General features: G+C 43.2%; 1 protein-coding gene across 2 annotated transcripts in view; it reads left to right on the plus strand.

The window, feature by feature from the left end:
- PDE6A (phosphodiesterase 6A) overlaps positions 1-18,791 on the plus strand; it is a gene marked incomplete at its 5' end in the record, with an annotated part of 83,755 nt that overhangs the window by 38,702 nt on the left and 26,262 nt on the right. For both annotated transcript variants that reach the window (XM_079144762.1, XM_079144763.1), the window contains 8 exons: positions 3,628-3,694; positions 7,635-7,682; positions 10,073-10,222; positions 10,743-10,886; positions 13,250-13,315; positions 13,522-13,668; positions 14,681-14,788; positions 17,013-17,122. In XM_079144762.1, coding sequence (XP_079000888.1) covers positions 3,628-3,694; positions 7,635-7,682; positions 10,073-10,222; positions 10,743-10,886; positions 13,250-13,315; positions 13,522-13,668; positions 14,681-14,788; positions 17,013-17,122 — 840 coding nt within the window. The remainder of the gene's footprint in view (positions 1-3,627; positions 3,695-7,634; positions 7,683-10,072; positions 10,223-10,742; positions 10,887-13,249; positions 13,316-13,521; positions 13,669-14,680; positions 14,789-17,012; positions 17,123-18,791) is intronic.

Raw genomic sequence — 18,791 nt, forward strand, 5'->3', positions numbered from 1 at the left:
CATACAGGATTGGAACAGGATAAAAGCTGAGAAAGTATTGAGCTAGGTAGGGTGTGCCCATTTGTGTTAGACAAGGTTCTAACAGAAAACAAGTGTCCCATTCAAATTAGGGTAATTTGAATAATTTGAACAATTGAGAGGGACGGATCATGAAGGTGTGGGTAGAGAAGGGAACCATAAGGGAACATTCTAGTAGTGGTGGAGTTATCATTTCTGGCCCAGGGAGAGTTCCAGAACCCGGAAGGGGCATCACTTGGAGCAGACTGCCTTGAGAGAAGCATTTACTTTAGAAAAGGAATATAACCAGGTCAAAGCAATCTGGCACAGGGAAGAGTTAACCTCACCTCAATGTTCTACTGCCCTCCACCCTGGCTTGGTCTCTTCGTTGCCCAAATTCAACCAGAACCTAGAGGATCAGAAATGGTCCATGTAGATTGGCTTCCTGTGAGAAGAATAGAGGGTAGGTCTGGAAGGGCAGACAGAAGCTATTCATCACATCCTTTCAAGACATTAAAAGAAACAAGCAAAGAATAAACCCCCAAAAAGTCTACAAGGGCTAGGTGTGATGGTGCATACCTGTAATCCCAGGGACTTGGGGTGCTGAGGCATCTTCAGCAACTTAAGAGAGACCCTGTCTCAAAATAAATAAAAAGAAGTGCGAATGTAGCTCGGGGGTAAAACATACCTCATTTCTGTCCCTGGTACCACAAAGAAAAAATGTCTGAAAAGGAAATTAAAAAGATAAGCCCCAAATTCATGAAATAAAAACAAATAAACAATGAACGAGTGTCAAAAGTTGGTTCTTTAAACAGGCTAATAAATCTCTAGCAAGACTGAGCAAGAAAAATAGAGAGAAAAATTGAATAAACAGTATCAGGAATGAAAAGGGGTGCATAACTACAATGACATAAACATTAAAAAGATAACAGAGAGTCAGGAGTAGAGCTGACTTTACAACTCGGAGTTAGCCTGTGGCATAAGGCTCTGGGTTTGGTTCCTTGCACTGAAAAATGTAAAAAAAAAAAAAAAAAAAAAAAGATAAAGATGAGGAGTTTTTTTAAAAAAACTTTAAATCTAGATTAAATAGGCAAATTATCAGAAAAACGAAACCTACAAAATACGAAACAAGAAACTATATAAGACCCAAAATAGTCTAACAATAAAATGAATAAAAACTTTCCCACAGGGGCTGGGGAGATAGCTCAGTCGGCAGAGTGCTTGCCTTGTAAGCACAAAGTCCTGGGTTCGAGCCCCAGCACCCAAAAAAAAAAAAAAAAAAAAACTTTCCCACAAAAACTCTCCAAATCCATATTCTTCTTAATACTTAAGGGAGAAGTATTGAAACTCTCACATATATTATTATATAAGAATAGAAAAAAATGACTAGAACAAGTTTTATCCTAAAGCCCAACAAAAAGGAAAATTCAGACCAAGTTCACTTGTGAACATAGATACAAATATCCTAAATAAAATGTTAGCAAATAATGACCTACAATATAAAAAGGATTGTTCATCATTACCCAGGTGGGTTTGTTCTAGGAATTGAGGCTTGGTTTAACTTGAGGAAAATCAGCCAACATAATGTGCCACATTGAAAGAAGCGTCACATGATTATCTCCATAAAGGAGAACTTTTAATCTTCTAAAGAGTCCCCCCGCCCCCCGCAGTGCTGGGGATTGAATCTGGGGGCTCTCTACCACTGAGTCACACCCCCAATAATATTTATTTTGTGTTTTGAGGCAGAGTGTCATTAAGTTGCTGAAGCTGGTCTTGAAGTTGTGATCCTCCTGCCTCAGCCTCCCCAACTACTGGGATTTACAGGTGTGTGCCACCGCCCCCAGCTAGGCAAGGCACTATTGAAGAACAAGATAGTAGCACTTGTTCTACTACATGTCAGGAATTACTCTAAAGCTGTGGTAATTATCTGGGTGTGGTGGCACAGGTCTCTACTCCTAGCAACTTGGAAGGCTGAGGCAGGAGGATCCCATCTTTGAAGCCAGCCTCAGCATCTTAGCAAGACTCTCAGCAACTCAGTGACACCCTGTCTCAAAATAAAACATAGAAAGGACTAGGGTATGTAGCTCAGTGGTAAAGCACCCCTGGCTTCAATTCCCAGTATAGAAAGAAAAAGAAGAGAGAGAGAGAGAGAGAGAGAGAGAGAGAGAAGATTGAAAGAAAGAAAAAAAGAAAGAAAGGAAGGAGCAAGCAAGCTATGATGATTAAGTCAACAAGGTCATAGAACAAGGATGGATGAACAGATCAATGAAACAGAACAAAGAGACAGAAACATACTAAAACCACTTTGTAATGACAAAGATCATGGCAAAACCTCTTGGAAAGAATCTTCTTTTCAATAAATTCTGCTTGATAAACAGGTACCCATATGGGAAAAAAAGGAACATGATTCTCCCCTCAACAATAAACTACACAAATATAAATTTTGGTGGGTTAAGGTATCTAACTGTGAAAAGCAAAACTATAAGACTTTTAGAAGATAATATCAAAGAATAGCCTTATGGTCTTGGGATGGGAAAAGATTTAAAACAGGACTCCAAAAAGCATTGATAAATAAACAAAAATAATGGTTTATTTGTCCATGTTAAGAACAAGAACTTCTATTTCTATCAGAATATAGCATTTGAGAGTGTATTAATTTATCTATTTCTATATAACATATCATTTCAAAAGTTAGGGACCTGAAACACCAATGATTATTTATTTTATTTGTGTCATTTATGATCAATGAATTTTAATGCATTTTTCTCTGTACATATTTTTCTAAAGTAATCAAAAAGTAATACAACTTTTCACATCACTTAAGGGAGGGGACATATTTATTTAGTTAGTTGTTTATTGCACTGGAGATTGAACCTAGGGGTGCTCTACCACTGAGCCACATTTCCAGCTGTTTTTAATTTTTATTTTGAGATAGCATCTCTCTAAGTTTCCAAGCCCATCCTGGAACTTGAAATCCTCCTGCCTCAGCCTCCTGAGTTGCTGGGATTACAGGTGTATACCACAGGACCCAGCTAGGAAGGGGACAGATTTTGAGAAATGCCAGGCAATTTTGTCATTGTGTGAACATCATAGAATGTGCTCACACAAACTAAGATGGCCATGACATCACTGGAAGAAATCATCTTATGGGACCTTGTTCATGTGTGTGGTCCACTGCTGACTGAAACATCATTATATGGCACATCACTATAATACCAAAAATTGTAATATCATTATTTCCACAAATATGTAAAGCACTTAGCTTAGTGACTAGTGCCTGGCAGGAGCTCACTGTAGATGACTTTTCAAACTCTCTACGAAGTGTGAAGCTACTAACTCTATGAAGGAAGTGATAGTTTGTGTTTTTGCTCAGCAGTCAGTAACAATCTGTGAAATGGATGTTGTCTCTTTTCTTGGATAGTTAAACCTCATGGACAATCAGTAACATGTTATATTCATCACCTTCTCCTCCATGTCTAATTAACATTAAGGTGATCAGCCAGCATTTTGGGTTTGGTCAAGTGTAGTGGATGTAAGCACCAGAAAGTGGCAAAGGGGAAGAGCTTCAGACTCAAGTTTTGGGTCCCAAACAGTCCCTATGTTGAAATTCACCATTTATTTGTCTTACAGGAGTCCACCTCCTGACCACTGGGCTTTAGTAAGTGGTCTCCCTACTTATGTTGCCCAGAATGGCCTGGTAAGTAACACCACTTGAAGTAGGGAACGTTTGATTGAGATGGAAGATGGAGCAAGTGGAAAAAATAGGGGGAAGTGTGGGTCTCTAAAGCCTGAATCTCTTATTTTTCAATTCACTTGCTAGTCGGTCCATAGAGATGAACAGAGAATTGACATTTGGGCAAATATGAAATGCAGAGAAATAATCCTTAGGTGGAAAGATGCTCACCGACAGCCCAAGATGTTTTCACATATGTGTCAGGACTGGGTGGTCTACCAGGCTCCCGGGGGAGTAAGCCTCAATCTCTCATGTCAGACTTAATTGCCATTGTCCACCTCCCATCCCTGCTATTCCCAGAGGCGGGATGTCACATAGAGCAGAGCTCCAGTGATTTACCTCGCGCCTTGCCCTACACAATGATGGCCCTGTGGCAAGGTGTTTATTGAGTACTTTTTATTTCAGACATTGTGATAAGCTCTGAGGATATAAAAAGGCAGATGAATCAGGTACAGTTTCTCTTATGAAACCCATAAACAAATGAGAAGATGTCTTTATTATCAGATATTTATACTGCAATGTGAGAAAACCATGACAGAGAATACAGACTAGGGGACATCTAAATCAGTCTTCATTTCCTAGAGTGTGTTGGTCTGAGTTGAATTTTTGAGATCAGTAGGTCTTAGGGCAGGTGGGGACAGGAAACAGAATTCCAGGTACATGAAACATCATGTGTGTTAGTCAACATTCCATTATTGTAACAAGAACCTGAGATAATCAGCTTATAAAGAAGAAAGTTTTATTTTGGTTTCTGTCCATGGTTGGTTGGCTCTGTTGCTTTGGGTCCTCTGGTGATGATGTACATCATGGCAGAGAGCTATGGTGGAGCTAAGCTGCTCACCTAGTGGCCAGAAGGCAAAGAAGAGAAAGAGAGGGGTGGGTCCCACAATCTCCTTCAAGGGCACACCGTCAATATCCACAAGACTTCCCACTAAGTCCCACCTCTTAAAGTTTCCACCACTAGCCAGTAACATTGAGTTGGGGACAAAGCCTTTAGCATATTGGTCTTTAGGGGACAATCCATATCCAAACTATGGACAAACAACCTGGGCGTAGGAGTTTGGAGAAATGCACTGTGTGCACTTTAGTGTTGCTGGTGTGTCACGTTTGAGACAGGAAGATAGCAAGACAGGGGACTCCAGAAGGAGAAAGGGGCCAGATAACCGTAGGTCTTGGATGCTCTGTCAAGAGAGTAGGACTTGAATCTACAGGTGATGGCTTTTAAAGCAGGAGACCAGTATAGCTGTTTTTCCTTTTATTTGTTTGGGTTTTGTTGTTGCTGTTTGCAATACCGGAGGTTGAACCCGGGCTTGGGGCATGCTAGGCAAGTGCTGTGCCACTGAACTACCTCTCCAGCCCTGCTTTTCATTTTAGCAAGATAATGCTGGCAGCTCCATAGAAAATGAATCAGAAGAACTAGGACTGCAGGCAGAGTGACCAGTGTCTAATTCAAGTAAGGGATGATGAGAATCTCAACAAAAGCAGTCACCATGAAGAATGCTGTCGTTACTGCCAGCAGTCGCTGAATGCTACAATGAGGCCTTAAAAGATGTTCTCTTTTTATACAACATTCAACGAAGACAAGATGAAAAGGAGATAAGGGGTCTGACCTGATATTGAGAGGGCAAAACTGGCAGAACTTAGTGTTGATGGGAAGCAGAGAGAATGGAAGAGAAAAGTCAGAGCTAATTTCAAGCTTCTAGACTGAGAGTGCCGCCATCAGGTTTGGATGTAAGATGACGAGATCAGTTTTAGACAAAGTGAGATTGAGACATTTTTCAGGAGCAAATGATCAGCACATAGATGAAGGGACAATCCTGATGCTGTGGAGAGAGAGGAGGGATGGAGGTGGAGATTAGGAAGCTATCGGGATCAGGTGGTTCTTAAAACTATGTGTTGACAAGAGTCACCCAGGGAGACTCAAGGAGCCATGGGTTCAGGGTGCAATGTTGGAGGATTTCAGAACTTCCACAGCAGGTGGAGAAAGGGGTGTGTGTAAATGGGGGGAAGCAGGAGGTGTTTGCAGACCCAGGAGAGGTAGTGTCATGGAAACCAAGGAAGTAGAAAGCTTCAACAAGGAGAGAGAGCAGTTGGGTGTGGGGGTGCACACCTGTACTCCCAGCTACTCAGGAGGATGAGGTAGGAGGATTTCGAGTTCAAGGCCAGTCTGGGCCCTTAATTCCGAAACCAGAGGGGCGATAAGGGGATGAAGGAAAGACAAACAGATGCACATAGGGTAAAGCTGGGGCCAGGTGGTTCAGCCAAGCCCTGTGAGGCTTGACTGACACCAGAGCTAGCTCAGCATGTTTATTATATAGGTTTTATCATTAGAAGGTTATTTGTGGGAAAGTTTTAGCAGAGCAGGCAGTCTGAAGGACACAGAAAAACTTGTGAGGCATCAAGGTTATCTTGTTATGCCCAGAATTCTCTACCCTTGGGACTGATGTCTGAATCCAAGTTTCCAACTATTAGAGCCACATGCCTTTGCATGTAACCACCCCTGGCCGGCATTACCATAGCAACTGGGGCATCTTGACCTGCACTTTTGCATAGTCAGCTCCCAGTGCAAACATAGCCATAGGGAATCAGAGACAAGTGTTCCAGTCACTGCTCTCCACAGTGAGACCCTGTCTAAAATAAAATAAAAAGGCCTGGGGATGTAGCTCAGTGGTAGAGTGCTTGCCTAGCATGTGCAAGGCCTTGGGTTCAGACTCCAATGCCCAATGCAGGGGGGAAAAAAAAGTAAAAGAGAGGCAGACGGACCAAATGCAGCACAATGATCTGGTGAGAAAAGGTCCCATTAGGCTTGTCAATAAGAGGTCTTGGTGGCCTGATGAAAGTAAATTTGGTTGCAAAGCGGTGGCAGAAACTAGCCTGTGGTCCACTGAGGCATGGAGTGGATGGATAGGGAGAAGGTAGAGAAGGCAAGAGAAAGAGGGAAAGCACTGTGGGTGGTTGCCATGGAGACCATGCTGGGTGAAGGAAGGATTTCAAGGATGGGAGAGACACAAGCCAGCTTACAGGCTGAGGGAAAAGGTCCCTCAGAGAGGTTGCTGACCAGGAGGAAACAATGGCAATGGATGCACTTGGTCCAAGGAGAGGCCAGAGAATGACAGAGTGAGTAGCAGTCCTTGGATAGGAGTGGGGCAGCTCAGTCTCTGACATCAGACAGTTCACATCTGTGTTGATGGGAGGGTTGACGCAAGCCCATGTAGTGCCTTTTTGAGGAGTAAAAGAAGACCCTCTTCTCAAGGGATGTCTAGAGTAAGGTCAGGAGTGTGCCTCTGCTAGCAGAGCACAAACTGGATCTCAGCTGCCAACTGCCTCTCAGCAGGTGCCTTTGTGCAGTACATACACCATACAACTGTACTTGGTGACCATCAGCAGGAGGGATCCGATAAGTGTCATTTGGTCCCTTTCCTAGTCTCACCTTTCAGAAGAGAAATCTAGCAAAGTAGAACCAAAATTACAACACCTGTCATTTTTTGTTCTACTTTGGGGAAAACCACCTTCCTGCCCAAGAAAGCAGAACAGAACCCAAATGTAAATGAATCAAATATGTCTCGAGTAGCATTATTATCAATTTTAAAAAGCAAACCTGGACACAACCCAAATGCTCAACAAAAGGGGAACAACAAAATGAGACATTATTAATAATGGCAGCTTGTACCTTAACTTTTGCAAAGTTTAAAAACAATCCGAGAATGGAGCAAATCCTAAGAAGAAAGGTTTATAAGGTGCCTTTTCTATGCAGTATCCTCACTTAATGATCCAAAACGATCTCAAGTATAGCTACCTGTGGAAAAAAAATGTGGACATTTTGTCAAGGACACAGTGTTTCTGAGAAGAGCAGGCCCAGCCTTGGGGCTCACTGCAGCCCCCCTTTCCCCCTCACCTCTTTCAGATTTGCAACATCATGAACGCGTCTGCCGAGGACACTTTTGCATTTCAGGTAAGTCATTTTTTATTTGTTCTCTCAGTCACATGGTTTTCCTCTCCATTAGAATTCACCTACTTCCCTGAGAAGCAGTCTAAATGGAGGGAAACCAGAACGGGAAGAAGCCATGGGCCAGTGGGAGTGGGGAGGGAGTTAGCTGGGCCATGTCCAGGGTCCCGGCCTATTTTAACACTCACAGCCTTGGCCTTCTGGGCTCAGGACTTTCACTTCCACTGTTCTCTCAGTGACCATCATCTCCTGACCAAATCCTCCGTGTCCTTCAGTCATAATCTCAAATGCTACCACTTCCATGAAGTTTTATTCTGATCTTTCTGGCTGTGTGTAATTTCTTTTAGGAAAGTGCTGTTTAGCCTTCCATTCGACTTTGTCTTTTATCACGTAACAAATGTTTGTGGACGCCATTTTCTGGGCCAGGCTTTGGTACAATGCTATCCCGGCTACCACGGTGGAACAGACAGGCTTGATCTTTGTCTTTATGGGGCTCATGAGAGACACCTGAATGATGGTCAGTAGAAAGGTAGGGGATAGCCGGGTGTGGTGGCCCACACATGCTTATAATCCCAGAGGCTCAGGAGGCTGAGGCAGGAGGATCTCAAGTTCAGAGCCAGCCTCAGCAACTTAGCAAGGCACTTTGCAACTCAGCAAGACCCTGTCTCTGAATAAAATATTTTTAAAAAGGGCTGGGGTTGTGGCTCAGTGGTTAATTGTCCCTGGGTTCAAGCCCCAATGGAAAGAAAGAGAGGAGAGGAGAAAGGAGAGGGAGGAGAGAGGAAAGAGAGGAGAGGAGAGAAGAGAGAGAGGAGAGAGGAGAGGAAAGAGGAGAGAAGACTCTCAGGAACATGTCCTTGAGGAAATTGTTTGTGCATACAAAAGATGGGAGAAAGCCACAGGAAAGAGATGGCTAATTGGAAGGAATAGAGTTGGCTAGCAAGTCTGAGTGAGAGACTGAGAGGATGGCAGGAGATGATTGTGGAGAAGTGGATAGAACGCGGATCGTACAGGACCTGGAAGGGCATACCAAAGGGGAGTTTGTCTCCCTTACTATTTCCCCTTATTTCATCTTTTATCATCCTTACTTCTGTCCTGGACTAATTCCTGTCTGTATAATATTGGCTTCCTTTGATCAAGGGTGTTTTCTTACCTTTCTTGACATCCTCAGCTCTAGAAGTCTTGTCAATAGTCATTGAGTTTAGCATGGTAATCATAAGAAGAATAAATCATTAACAATCAGGAAACAATTAAGGAAATTAAAAAATGACTCAAGAAAAATCTGTGAATTGTTTTTAACTTTCCAGTTTATTCAAATACAAATAGCAAGTATCATCTTACTACCTTAAGAATCTTGACATTTCAGAAATGGAAGATACCTACTCTAGGAAGCCTTCCTTGACTTCTCTCTTTCCTCTGGCTCCCAGGGGACCATAAAATATGTCAGAGAAATTCCCACATTGCAGTGACATTGCTGATTTACTTTACAGAATATGACCAACCTGAGGAAAATCTGCTTTATTTGCCTTGGTTTCCCCAGCTGGTAGCTTGGTTTCTTGTACATTGTAAATGTTGATGAATCCGTGAAAAAAGAGTGTGGAAATGAGTCCCGTTATCTCTGTTTGCTAAGTGACAGAAACGAGGCTCCACACAGGCATCCTACAGCTGACCAAGAACCTCATTTGCTCAGCAAGGCACATGCTGTTTCCTATTTGTAGGTGGGAAAGCCAAGGACCAAGAAAATAAATGCCAAGCCAAAAAGTAACACAGAAAGTCAAGTCAAGGGCAAAGAATTACAGGATGTAGCCAGGTGATTCATTCAAAACTATGAAAACCACAGCATTGCTTTTTTTTTTTTTTTCTCCGTGCTGGGGGTTGAACCCAGGGGCTCTCTACTACTGAGTCACACCCCCAAAGCTATTTATTTTTTGTTTTGAGGCAGGGTCTCACTAAGTTGCTGAGGTTGATCTTGAAGTTGTGATCCTCCTGCCTCAGTCTCCCAAGTGACTGGGATCACAGGCATGTGCCACCACAGCTGACCCAGAATTGCCCCCTGAAGCCAGCCAGTCCCCTGTTGCTATTTCCCATATATGAAAGAGGACCTCAACTTCCCGGCATGTTTCTTCTCACTATTGCGTTCTAACACACTGCCTGGCACAGAGATCCCTTAGAGATGGAGACAATGTGACCGCCTGGTTTAAGGCACTCCACCAGATGGGCTGTTTGCTCAGCCTCTGTGGCTGATTAAAACCATACAAAACCCAACAAGCTTCATTCACCCTCTTGCCAATCCCTCTCAGCCAGTCAGTCAGGGTCGCATGGCAGCACGGAGTCCATCACAGCTGCCTGTACAGCCCAGAACCACAGGAGAACCTAAGATCTACTTCTCTTTTTAGAAAGAGCCTCTGGATGATTCTGGATGGATGATTAAAAACGTCCTTTCAATGCCGATTGTGAACAAGAAGGAAGAAATTGTTGGGGTGGCCACGTTCTACAATCGCAAAGACGGGAAGCCCTTTGATGAAATGGATGAGACGCTCATGGAGGTATGGCATGCTGGGAGGTCCCTGTGGCTGTGATTCAGAGTCCGCTTGCTGCCAGGCGTGGCTTTCAGAGCTGCACAGGGCACCATGGTGTGGAGGCTGGCAGCGCCGTGAGAAGAAAGGCCTCCTGCGGCAGCCTCCACCACCACCTTCCTCACTCTCGCTGCTGCCCTGCCACGTGTCATCAGAGAGCTCCGCACTTCATTTTTAAACATCATACCTTAGAGCAGAAAGTACAAAGAGTTCATGTATACTCCTTGTCCCCACACAGGCAAAAAAGGGTCCCTTTTTGTTAATTAAGTTCTTACTCAAAAATGATGCTTAATGTCTGTTGATGCTTTATTAAGGTGCATTTACACCATTACTTTACCTTATCCTCACAGTGGCTCAGGATGGTGGGCAGCACACAACTTATCAAACCCATTTTATAGCTGAGTAAAAAGAATCCCAGGGGAGTTTTGCCCTAAGAGTTAAGATCGGAGCTGGGTGTTCTGTCTCTAATTCTTCCTTTCTTTCTTTTCAGTCATTGACTCAGTTCCTGGGCTGGTCTGTCCTAAATCCTGACACCTATGAGTCCATGAACAAACTTGAAAACCGGAAGGATATTTTCCAAGACATTGTAAAATATCATGTGAAGTGTGACAATGAAGAAATTCAGAAAATCTTGGTGCATAATATTCTTTACTTGTTTTTACCTTAGTAGAGACTAGCAGAGAGGAAGTGAGACTTGAAGTCCACAGAGGCACAGCCTGGGTGTGGGTTTGCTCAGTCATGTCCCTCCAACCTAGCCCAGAGATGTAGTAGCCCTCAGATGATGGATGGATGGATGAATGGATGGATGGATGGATGGATGGATGGATGGATGGATGGATGAGTGCTAGAAGGTGGTGCACACTAACTGTTCTTTGTGGCCTGAAGATAGGTATCCCTTGCAGGGTCATCTCAATCTTGGGCCTGACCCTGGCTTAAGAGCTCTAGAAACTCCACTCTTCACCATATACAGGTTTGACTTTGTACTGGAGACAAGATCAACCAACATAGCCCCTACTATGAGAAGAAGCTTTATCTGATAGACCAATGGACCATGGTCAGTTTCTCAGAGCCTCACTGGGTGGTTAGCTCACATAGAAGACCCAAGAAAGTCACAGAAGGGTTTGGTGAGCAAAGAAGTAGTTAGGAAGGAATAAGAAGTCCTCATCATTTTACAGTTTATAAAATAAATTTGCATTTGTGCTTTTTTTTTTCCTGGTTCTTAATACAGTGATCTCTTTTGCATTTATCTTTTTTGGGGATTTTATTTATTTATTTTTAATTTTTTACAGACTGCATCTTGCTCTTTTCGTTACTTGTAAGTTATTAGTCCCGTAAGGTAGGCAGGGTAAAGATTTCTATCCTTATTATAAAAATGAAGAAATTAAGGTCCCCAAAGTGGAAAGAACTTGTCCCCAAATCACATACGTTGTGATAGGTCTCACCTAAGTTTTATCACAATAATGAATAAATTCTCCACCTCTCTCATGAATGGACTATCTCAGGAGGTGATGAGCACCCCATCACGAGGGTTATCCACATAGAAGCTGGATGACATGTATCAGGGCTACTGTAGAGAAGAGTCCTTCCTGGAGTGGGAAACTGGACTAGATGCTTTCAAGGATATGTGAGAATCCATGAATCATTCATTGTTCCTGAGGTTTTGGTCTTAAAGAGATCAAGGTCTTACGAGTACACTGAGTTAGTCAAATGGTATTGACTACAATGTCCACCTGAGCTCCCAAGACCTTGGCTTATAGACCTCTCAAGTTGAAAAATCACAGGTCAGTGTTCTCAAAGGAAGTTTCTTAAGCTGAGAAGATATTGTGACAAACTGATCATTTAATACCAATAAGTGGTAAATTCAAGGAGAAAATATCCAGTTTGGATGATTTTCCTCATGGTTTGCTTGACTCAATTCATGTTTCAATCAAATGAGGGTATGTGAACCCTATGGAGATATAACCTCAGTTAACCAGTTGAAAGCTAACAAATTTTACTCTGGGCCAAGAAATCAGAAACAAATAACTGGGTCCAGATTCCCTGCTCCTCTGGCCTATATGAAAAAAGCCCAGGGAGAGAAGAAACTAGCCTCAAATCACCCAAAGAGAAAGGATCAGGATCATAGCCAAGCCCTCCTTACTCTCAGTCAGTAATTAAAACAATAATAATATCAGCAGCATTTACTTTGGTGCAGCCTATGTGCCCCATACCATGCTAAGTGCTTAACATGCATTATTTAATTTAGCTGGATATATTTTGTTTAAAATGACTGACTGGGTATGGCAGTACATACCTGTAATCCCAACTACCAGGGAGGCTGGGATGGGAGGATCATTTGTTCGAAGCCAGCCTTTGCAACTTAGTAAGACCCTATCTCACTAAAAAACAAAATAAAAGGAAAGAACTGGGATGTAGCTCAGTGGTAGAGGATCCCTGGGTTCAATCCCTTGTACTGGAAAAAAGTAATAAAAATTACTTAAAAAAATGACCTTGCACAATTGATTTTATGTGTGGGTACTGGAAATTGAACCCAGGGTAGTTTTACCACCCAGCTACATCCCCAGCCCTTTTTATTTTTTACTTTGAGACAGCATCTTGCTAAGTTGCTGAGGCTGGCTTCAAACTTTAGATCTTCCTGCCTCAGCCTCCCCAGTTGCTGCATGTGCTACAATGCCTGACTGCACAATCAAATTTTAATTAAACAGTTAAGGAATTTAATTTCCCCCATTTTATAGATGAAGAAACTGAGCTTCAGAGGTATTCAATAACACTGCTAATGAACAGCAGGGCTCAAATTTGGATGCAGGTCTCCACAGCTCCAAAGCCCATGACTTTGAATTTGCTCATCAGTGAATGTTGAATGGCAGTGTCTCTGAGTGGGTGGTTCTGATGCAAAGACTTTGAAGGAAGGGGGATAATGGAAATGGAAAAGTTGAGGCATATTAAGTTTTAAATATAATAACATTTCTTTTTCTCTGCTATTTTGGGGCCTGGCAGAAAACCAGAGAGGTGTATGGGAAGGAACCATGGGATTGTGAGGAAGAGGAGCTGACTGAGATCCTGGTGAGAGGAACTGGAACAGAACAGGCCCTGTGTATGATCTGCTTAGGGTGCTCCTGAGTGTGTGTGGGTGTCTCTCTACAAAGCATGTTCCTACCACGCTACTCTGATCCTCCCAGGAGACCCAGGATGGAAACAGGGTGATTGGTGGCAGGGGGACCCAGGAACATTTCATATCCCCTAATCACTTGACTCTGTTCCTTATACAGCAGGGAGAGCTGCCAGATGTAGAAAAATATGAAATCAATAAATTCCACTTCAGTGACTTACCCCTCACAGAACTGGAGCTGGTGAAATGTGGGATACAGATGTATTATGAGCTCAAAGTAGTGGAGAAATTCCACATTCCACAAGAGGTGAGATCAAAGCAAACATCTCTGTTTTTTCTTTTCTTTTTGTCTTTTTTCTTGCTCAAAAAAAAAAAAAAAAAAAAAAAAAAAAAGAACCCTTTAATTTGTAAAGTCCCTTTAAAAGAGTGTGCCCTCAGTGTTCGGGATTTAAAGCAGTCATCGTGTTGCATGGTTGAATCATTTATCAGAAAAGAGACGCGCTGTTCCTCTGAACTGCAGCTCTTCAGGGCTTTGGCTCCTTGCAGTGGGTTCTGAGCACTGTGTTCTGAAGGCAGTGAATAAATAGATGTCTAACTAGGGTGGGAAATGTGGGCTAAATCCATTTTAATCAGGGCTCTTTCCCTGCAGGACTCCTTATGAATGTTCCCTGAGTCTGGGTGATGGGGAACTGACTGATCAAGAGGGAAGGGAGGTGCGCATGGTGCACAGAATTTCCCAGACTTTGATTAAGGTAGTGGTTCTCAAAGTGTTGCCTTGGACCACCTCAGCACCATCTGACCATCTGAGAAGATGTCAGAATCACGTTCTCTCTCCCTCCCTCTCCTCTCTCTCTCTCCCTCCCTCTCTCTCTCTCTCTCTCTCTCTCTCTCTCTCTCTCTCTCTCTCTCTCTCTCTCTCACACACACACACACACACACACAGACATCTAGAACCAATTTTAACAAGCCCTCCAAGGTGATTTTGATGTGCACTCAAGTTGGAGAAACACAGGATTAAAGAACGCTTATTTCTTTTGCTGCTGCTGTAAAGCACCTGTTAGCATCTCTGAGGACAACTGCTCTCTTAGGCACAATTTGGGATCACAGATGGAAGTTTGACCTGTGGGATAAGGGGAATCACTCCCCCTTACTTCATTTCCGAACAACAGCCATCTTCATAGCATGGAGCAGCCTGCAAAGTGCCTTTGTAGCATTTCCACATCTCTTGCTAATTCCCACCTCCTAGCGCCTTCTAGCAATGGAGAGCCCTGTGCACCTGGGCAGGTGTGCGCTGCCTGCTGACGTGTGTGTATTCGCAGGCACTGGTGCGATTCATGTACTCCCTGAGTAAGGGCTACCGCAAGATCACCTACCACAACTGGCGGCATGGCTTCAACGTGGGACAGACCATGTTCTCCTTGCTGGTGGTAGGCGGGGCAGGCTGGTTGGCAGGGTGGGAAGACCTGCCTGGGCTGTGGGCTTGGGTCACGTGGGAAAACCTCATGCAGACTCCAGATGGCAGTGACAGCATTGTTATCTTCTGTTGCCTTTTGAGAATTCCAAAAGTAGTACATGCATAAAAGAATCCCAAGAATAAAGAAGCGCAGCAAATGAAACATGAAAAGAAGCTGGTCTGGAGATAACCAAAGCACAAGTCCTTCCAAATTTTCTTTTTGTACACACATGCATACATACACACAGATACCAAAATATGCACACCACTTATTTTGTTTATAACCAATGGGATATTATTCTGGTTTTCATTTGAAAATGCATAAATATATTATCACATTCTTCCATTTTATATGTAAATCATATTCTTTTATTACATATGCATACACATATAAAACACATTTCCTATTATATATAACACACTAATTTTACCATTTTAATCAATTTTGCATGTATAATTCAGCAACATTAAGTACATTCACAATGTCAGGCAACCTTTACCACTAGAACTTTTCATCATTTCAAACTCTGTACCTGTTAAACAATAACTCCAACTCCTCCTGTTCCCCAGCCCTGGTAGCCACTATTCTATTTCCTATTTCTATGAATTTGACTACTCTAGGACTTCATGTAAGTGGAATCACACAGTATTTGTTCTTTTCTGTCTGGCTTATTCCACTTGGCATAGTGTCTTTGAGGCTCATCCATGTTTTAATTTTACAACTGCACAATGCAGTCATCCTTGGTATCCAGTGGGGTTTGTTCTAGGACTCCCCTCTCCACATATACTAAAATCTGTGGACACTCAAGTCCCTTATACATAATAGCATTGTATTTTCATATATGCTATACACAACTTCCTCTCTAGTTAAATCATCTCTAGATTACATATAATACCTAATAAAATGGAAATATAGGTAGCTGGGTGTGGTAGCACATGCCTGTAATTCCAGCAATTTGGGAGGCTGTGGCAGGAATATCATAAGTTCCAGGCAAGCCTCAGTAACTTAGCAAGGCCCTAATGAGAACCTGTCTCAAAATAAAATATAAAAAGGGCTGGGGATGTGGCTCAGTGGTTAAGCACACCTGGCTTCAATTCCCAGTACCAAAAAAAAAAAAAAGAAGGAAGAAAAAATAAAGGCTATGTAAATAGTTGTTATACTGTAATTTTGAGGGAACAATTACAAGAAAAAAGTCTGTGCATGTTTAGTACAGATGCAGTTTTTTAAAAAATACATATGTTTTTGGTCTCTAGTTGATTGAATCCACAGATGGGTACAGAGAGAAAGATGACTGGTTTTTGTTGTTTAAATATACCAAGATTTCTTCACCCAGCACCCAGTTGTGGGTCTGGATGTTGTTTTCAATCTTTCACTGTGACTGACAGTGCTACTGTACCCTTAGGGAGACAGACCTTCATGCATTTGTGTCAGTATTTTGGGCTCAGCGGGTTCCAGCCCTTTATCTTTCCCTGGAAAGTGTTTCCCCATGCAGAGCATGACACAAGTCTGCTCTGGCTCACATTCTCTGTCCTCATTCCTTTCCCTTCAGGGCTGGAAAGGTCAGGCCAGAGCAGGTGCTGGGGCCTAGAGGTAGGCATGCCATCCAGGCCACTGCCAGAAGGTGGCAAGGACACTGCTTAGATCCAGTTTATTCCATAGGATCAAAGTCAGCATTGACTCTCCAGAACCCTTTCCCAATCTTTTCTCCAACACCAGTACAAACAAGGGTTAACTATGTGGAGAAGCCTCAGGAAAGGAGGATTCCTCTGGGCCATGCTTAAACCGGTAGACCAGGTTTGGAAGGTTTGCTTTACCAGTCTGGCCACGTTCAGAAACTTTCCAAATCCTGAAACCAGATGTTTACAAGTTTCTCAAAAATCATCTAGTGCAACACCCTCCACCCTCCGTGTGTAGACTGGGCTACTGAAGCCCAGAAGAGCGTGAGCCCTGCTAAGGTCACTTAGTAATAGGGGGCCAGCTCTCCCTGCTTACCTGGGACCATCTCAGTTCCGGTATTGAGAGTTCTACTTCCGGGAAAACTCCTCACCCTGGAGTGAGGTAAACCTCTGCTCACCCTGTGGAGCAGCACCGGGTCAAGATCGGACCCATGTCGGGCTCTCCTCCCTATCTGCCCCCTCCGCCCTACTTCCAGCCCCCTCAATACAGGAGTGACTTGTTCCTCTGATTGCCCTTCCAGACAGGAAAGCTGAAGCGATACTTCACTGACCTAGAGGCCTTGGCCATGGTCACTGCTGCCTTCTGCCATGACATTGACCACAGAGGCACCAACAACCTCTACCAGATGAAGTGAGTCAGCCCTTACTGGCTCCCCTCCCCTTCCCCACTCCTCACCCCAGGACTTATTACCTGGATCTGTATGGCCTCCAAACTGGCTGACCAAAGAAAAGGCCCACTATCCACAAGTTCCCACTTCCTCTTATCTTTGGGATCTAACTGTACTCCTGTTGTAGACAAAATAATGACCTCCCAAAGATGTCCACATCCCAAACCCCAGCACATGGGAATATGTTATGTTGACTTACATTCCAAACAGACTTTGCAGCCAGATGTGGTGGTTCACACCTATAACCACGGTGACTTGGGACACTGAGGCAACTTGAGAATTGCAAGTTTGAGGCCAGCCTGGGCAACTTAGTGAGACCCCATGTCAAAATAAAGTTTTTGAAAGGGATGTAGGTCAGTAATAGAGCACTTGCCTAGCATGTGCAAGGACATGGATTCAATCCCTAGACTGAAAGGAAAAAAAAAATAAGGTGGGGAGATTTTGCTGATGTGGTTAAGGAACATGAGATATAGGAATGGTCCAGATGGACCCCTTATCATCCAAAGGGTCCTTGTAAGAGGGAAGCAGGAGGTCATAGAGGAAAGAAGATGCTACCCTGCTGGCTTTGAAGGTCAAGGAAAGGAGCTACAAGTGAGAAATGCCAGTGGCTTCTAGAATCTGGGAAAGGTAAGGAAATAGATTCTCCCCTAGAGTCTCCAAAAGGATGTTTGCCCGGTGGACCATTTTAGACGTCTGAACTCCAAAGCTGAAAGATAATACTTTCTTTTCTTTTTTTTTTTCAGACATTAAGTCTGTAGCAGTTTGTTACAGCAGCAGTAGGAAACTAGGACATTAAACTCCTGCACTCTCCTCCTTCCCTGTCCTACCTGCTGGCCTAATTTGAGCCAAGATGTTAGTAATCAATAATATTCATTCATTCACCTTGTATTTATAATGCTTCTCATGTGGTTGGCAAACTATGTTAGCAAAGGGAGTACCATCGTGAGCAAAATACACAGTGCTTGTCCTCAGAGCACTTACATTCCAGTCAGCTTCTGGAGTTCAGTCTTTTAAGCATGGTCTTGATGGTTCCTCCTGATCACCCTGTGGGCTGGACAGAGTAGGGACTAGTGTTATCCCCATGATACTGGTGAGGAAATAGAGGCCTGTAACTCATCAATAAGCATTAGGATTCACTCTTCTCTGAGTCTTTTCAATATGTTCCATGCTGCTCCAAGGGTAGAGATTGTGTTTACAATTTACACTGTGGGAATCTAAGTTCTGAGATCAGTGCTTTCACACAGTAAATATTCAACAAATATTCACTAAATTTGAAAACGAACATGGGCTGGGGTTGTGGCTCAGTGGTAGAGCGCTTCCCTAGCACATGCAAGGCACTGGGTTCCATCCTCAGCACCACATATAAATAAATGAATAAAATAAAGGTCTATCAACATCTAAAAAATTTTTTTAAAAAATGAACAAACACACCACTGGTGGGAATTAAGTGGCTTCCCCTTAGGAATGGAGGACCAGGGCCTTGCTGATCTTCAAAGTGTGGTCCAGTGCCAGAATGAATGGAAAGCTTCAGGGGATCCATAAGTCTCTGCAACTGCCTATGGTATTATGTGTGTGTGTGTGTGTGTGTGTGTGTGTGTGTGTGCCTTTTCCACACTGCTCAGCCGAGTCTCT

Source organism: Sciurus vulgaris (genome assembly GCF_902686455.1).
Source record: "Sciurus vulgaris genome assembly, chromosome: 6".
In the NCBI taxonomy this organism is placed as follows: domain Eukaryota; kingdom Metazoa; phylum Chordata; class Mammalia; order Rodentia; family Sciuridae; genus Sciurus; species Sciurus vulgaris.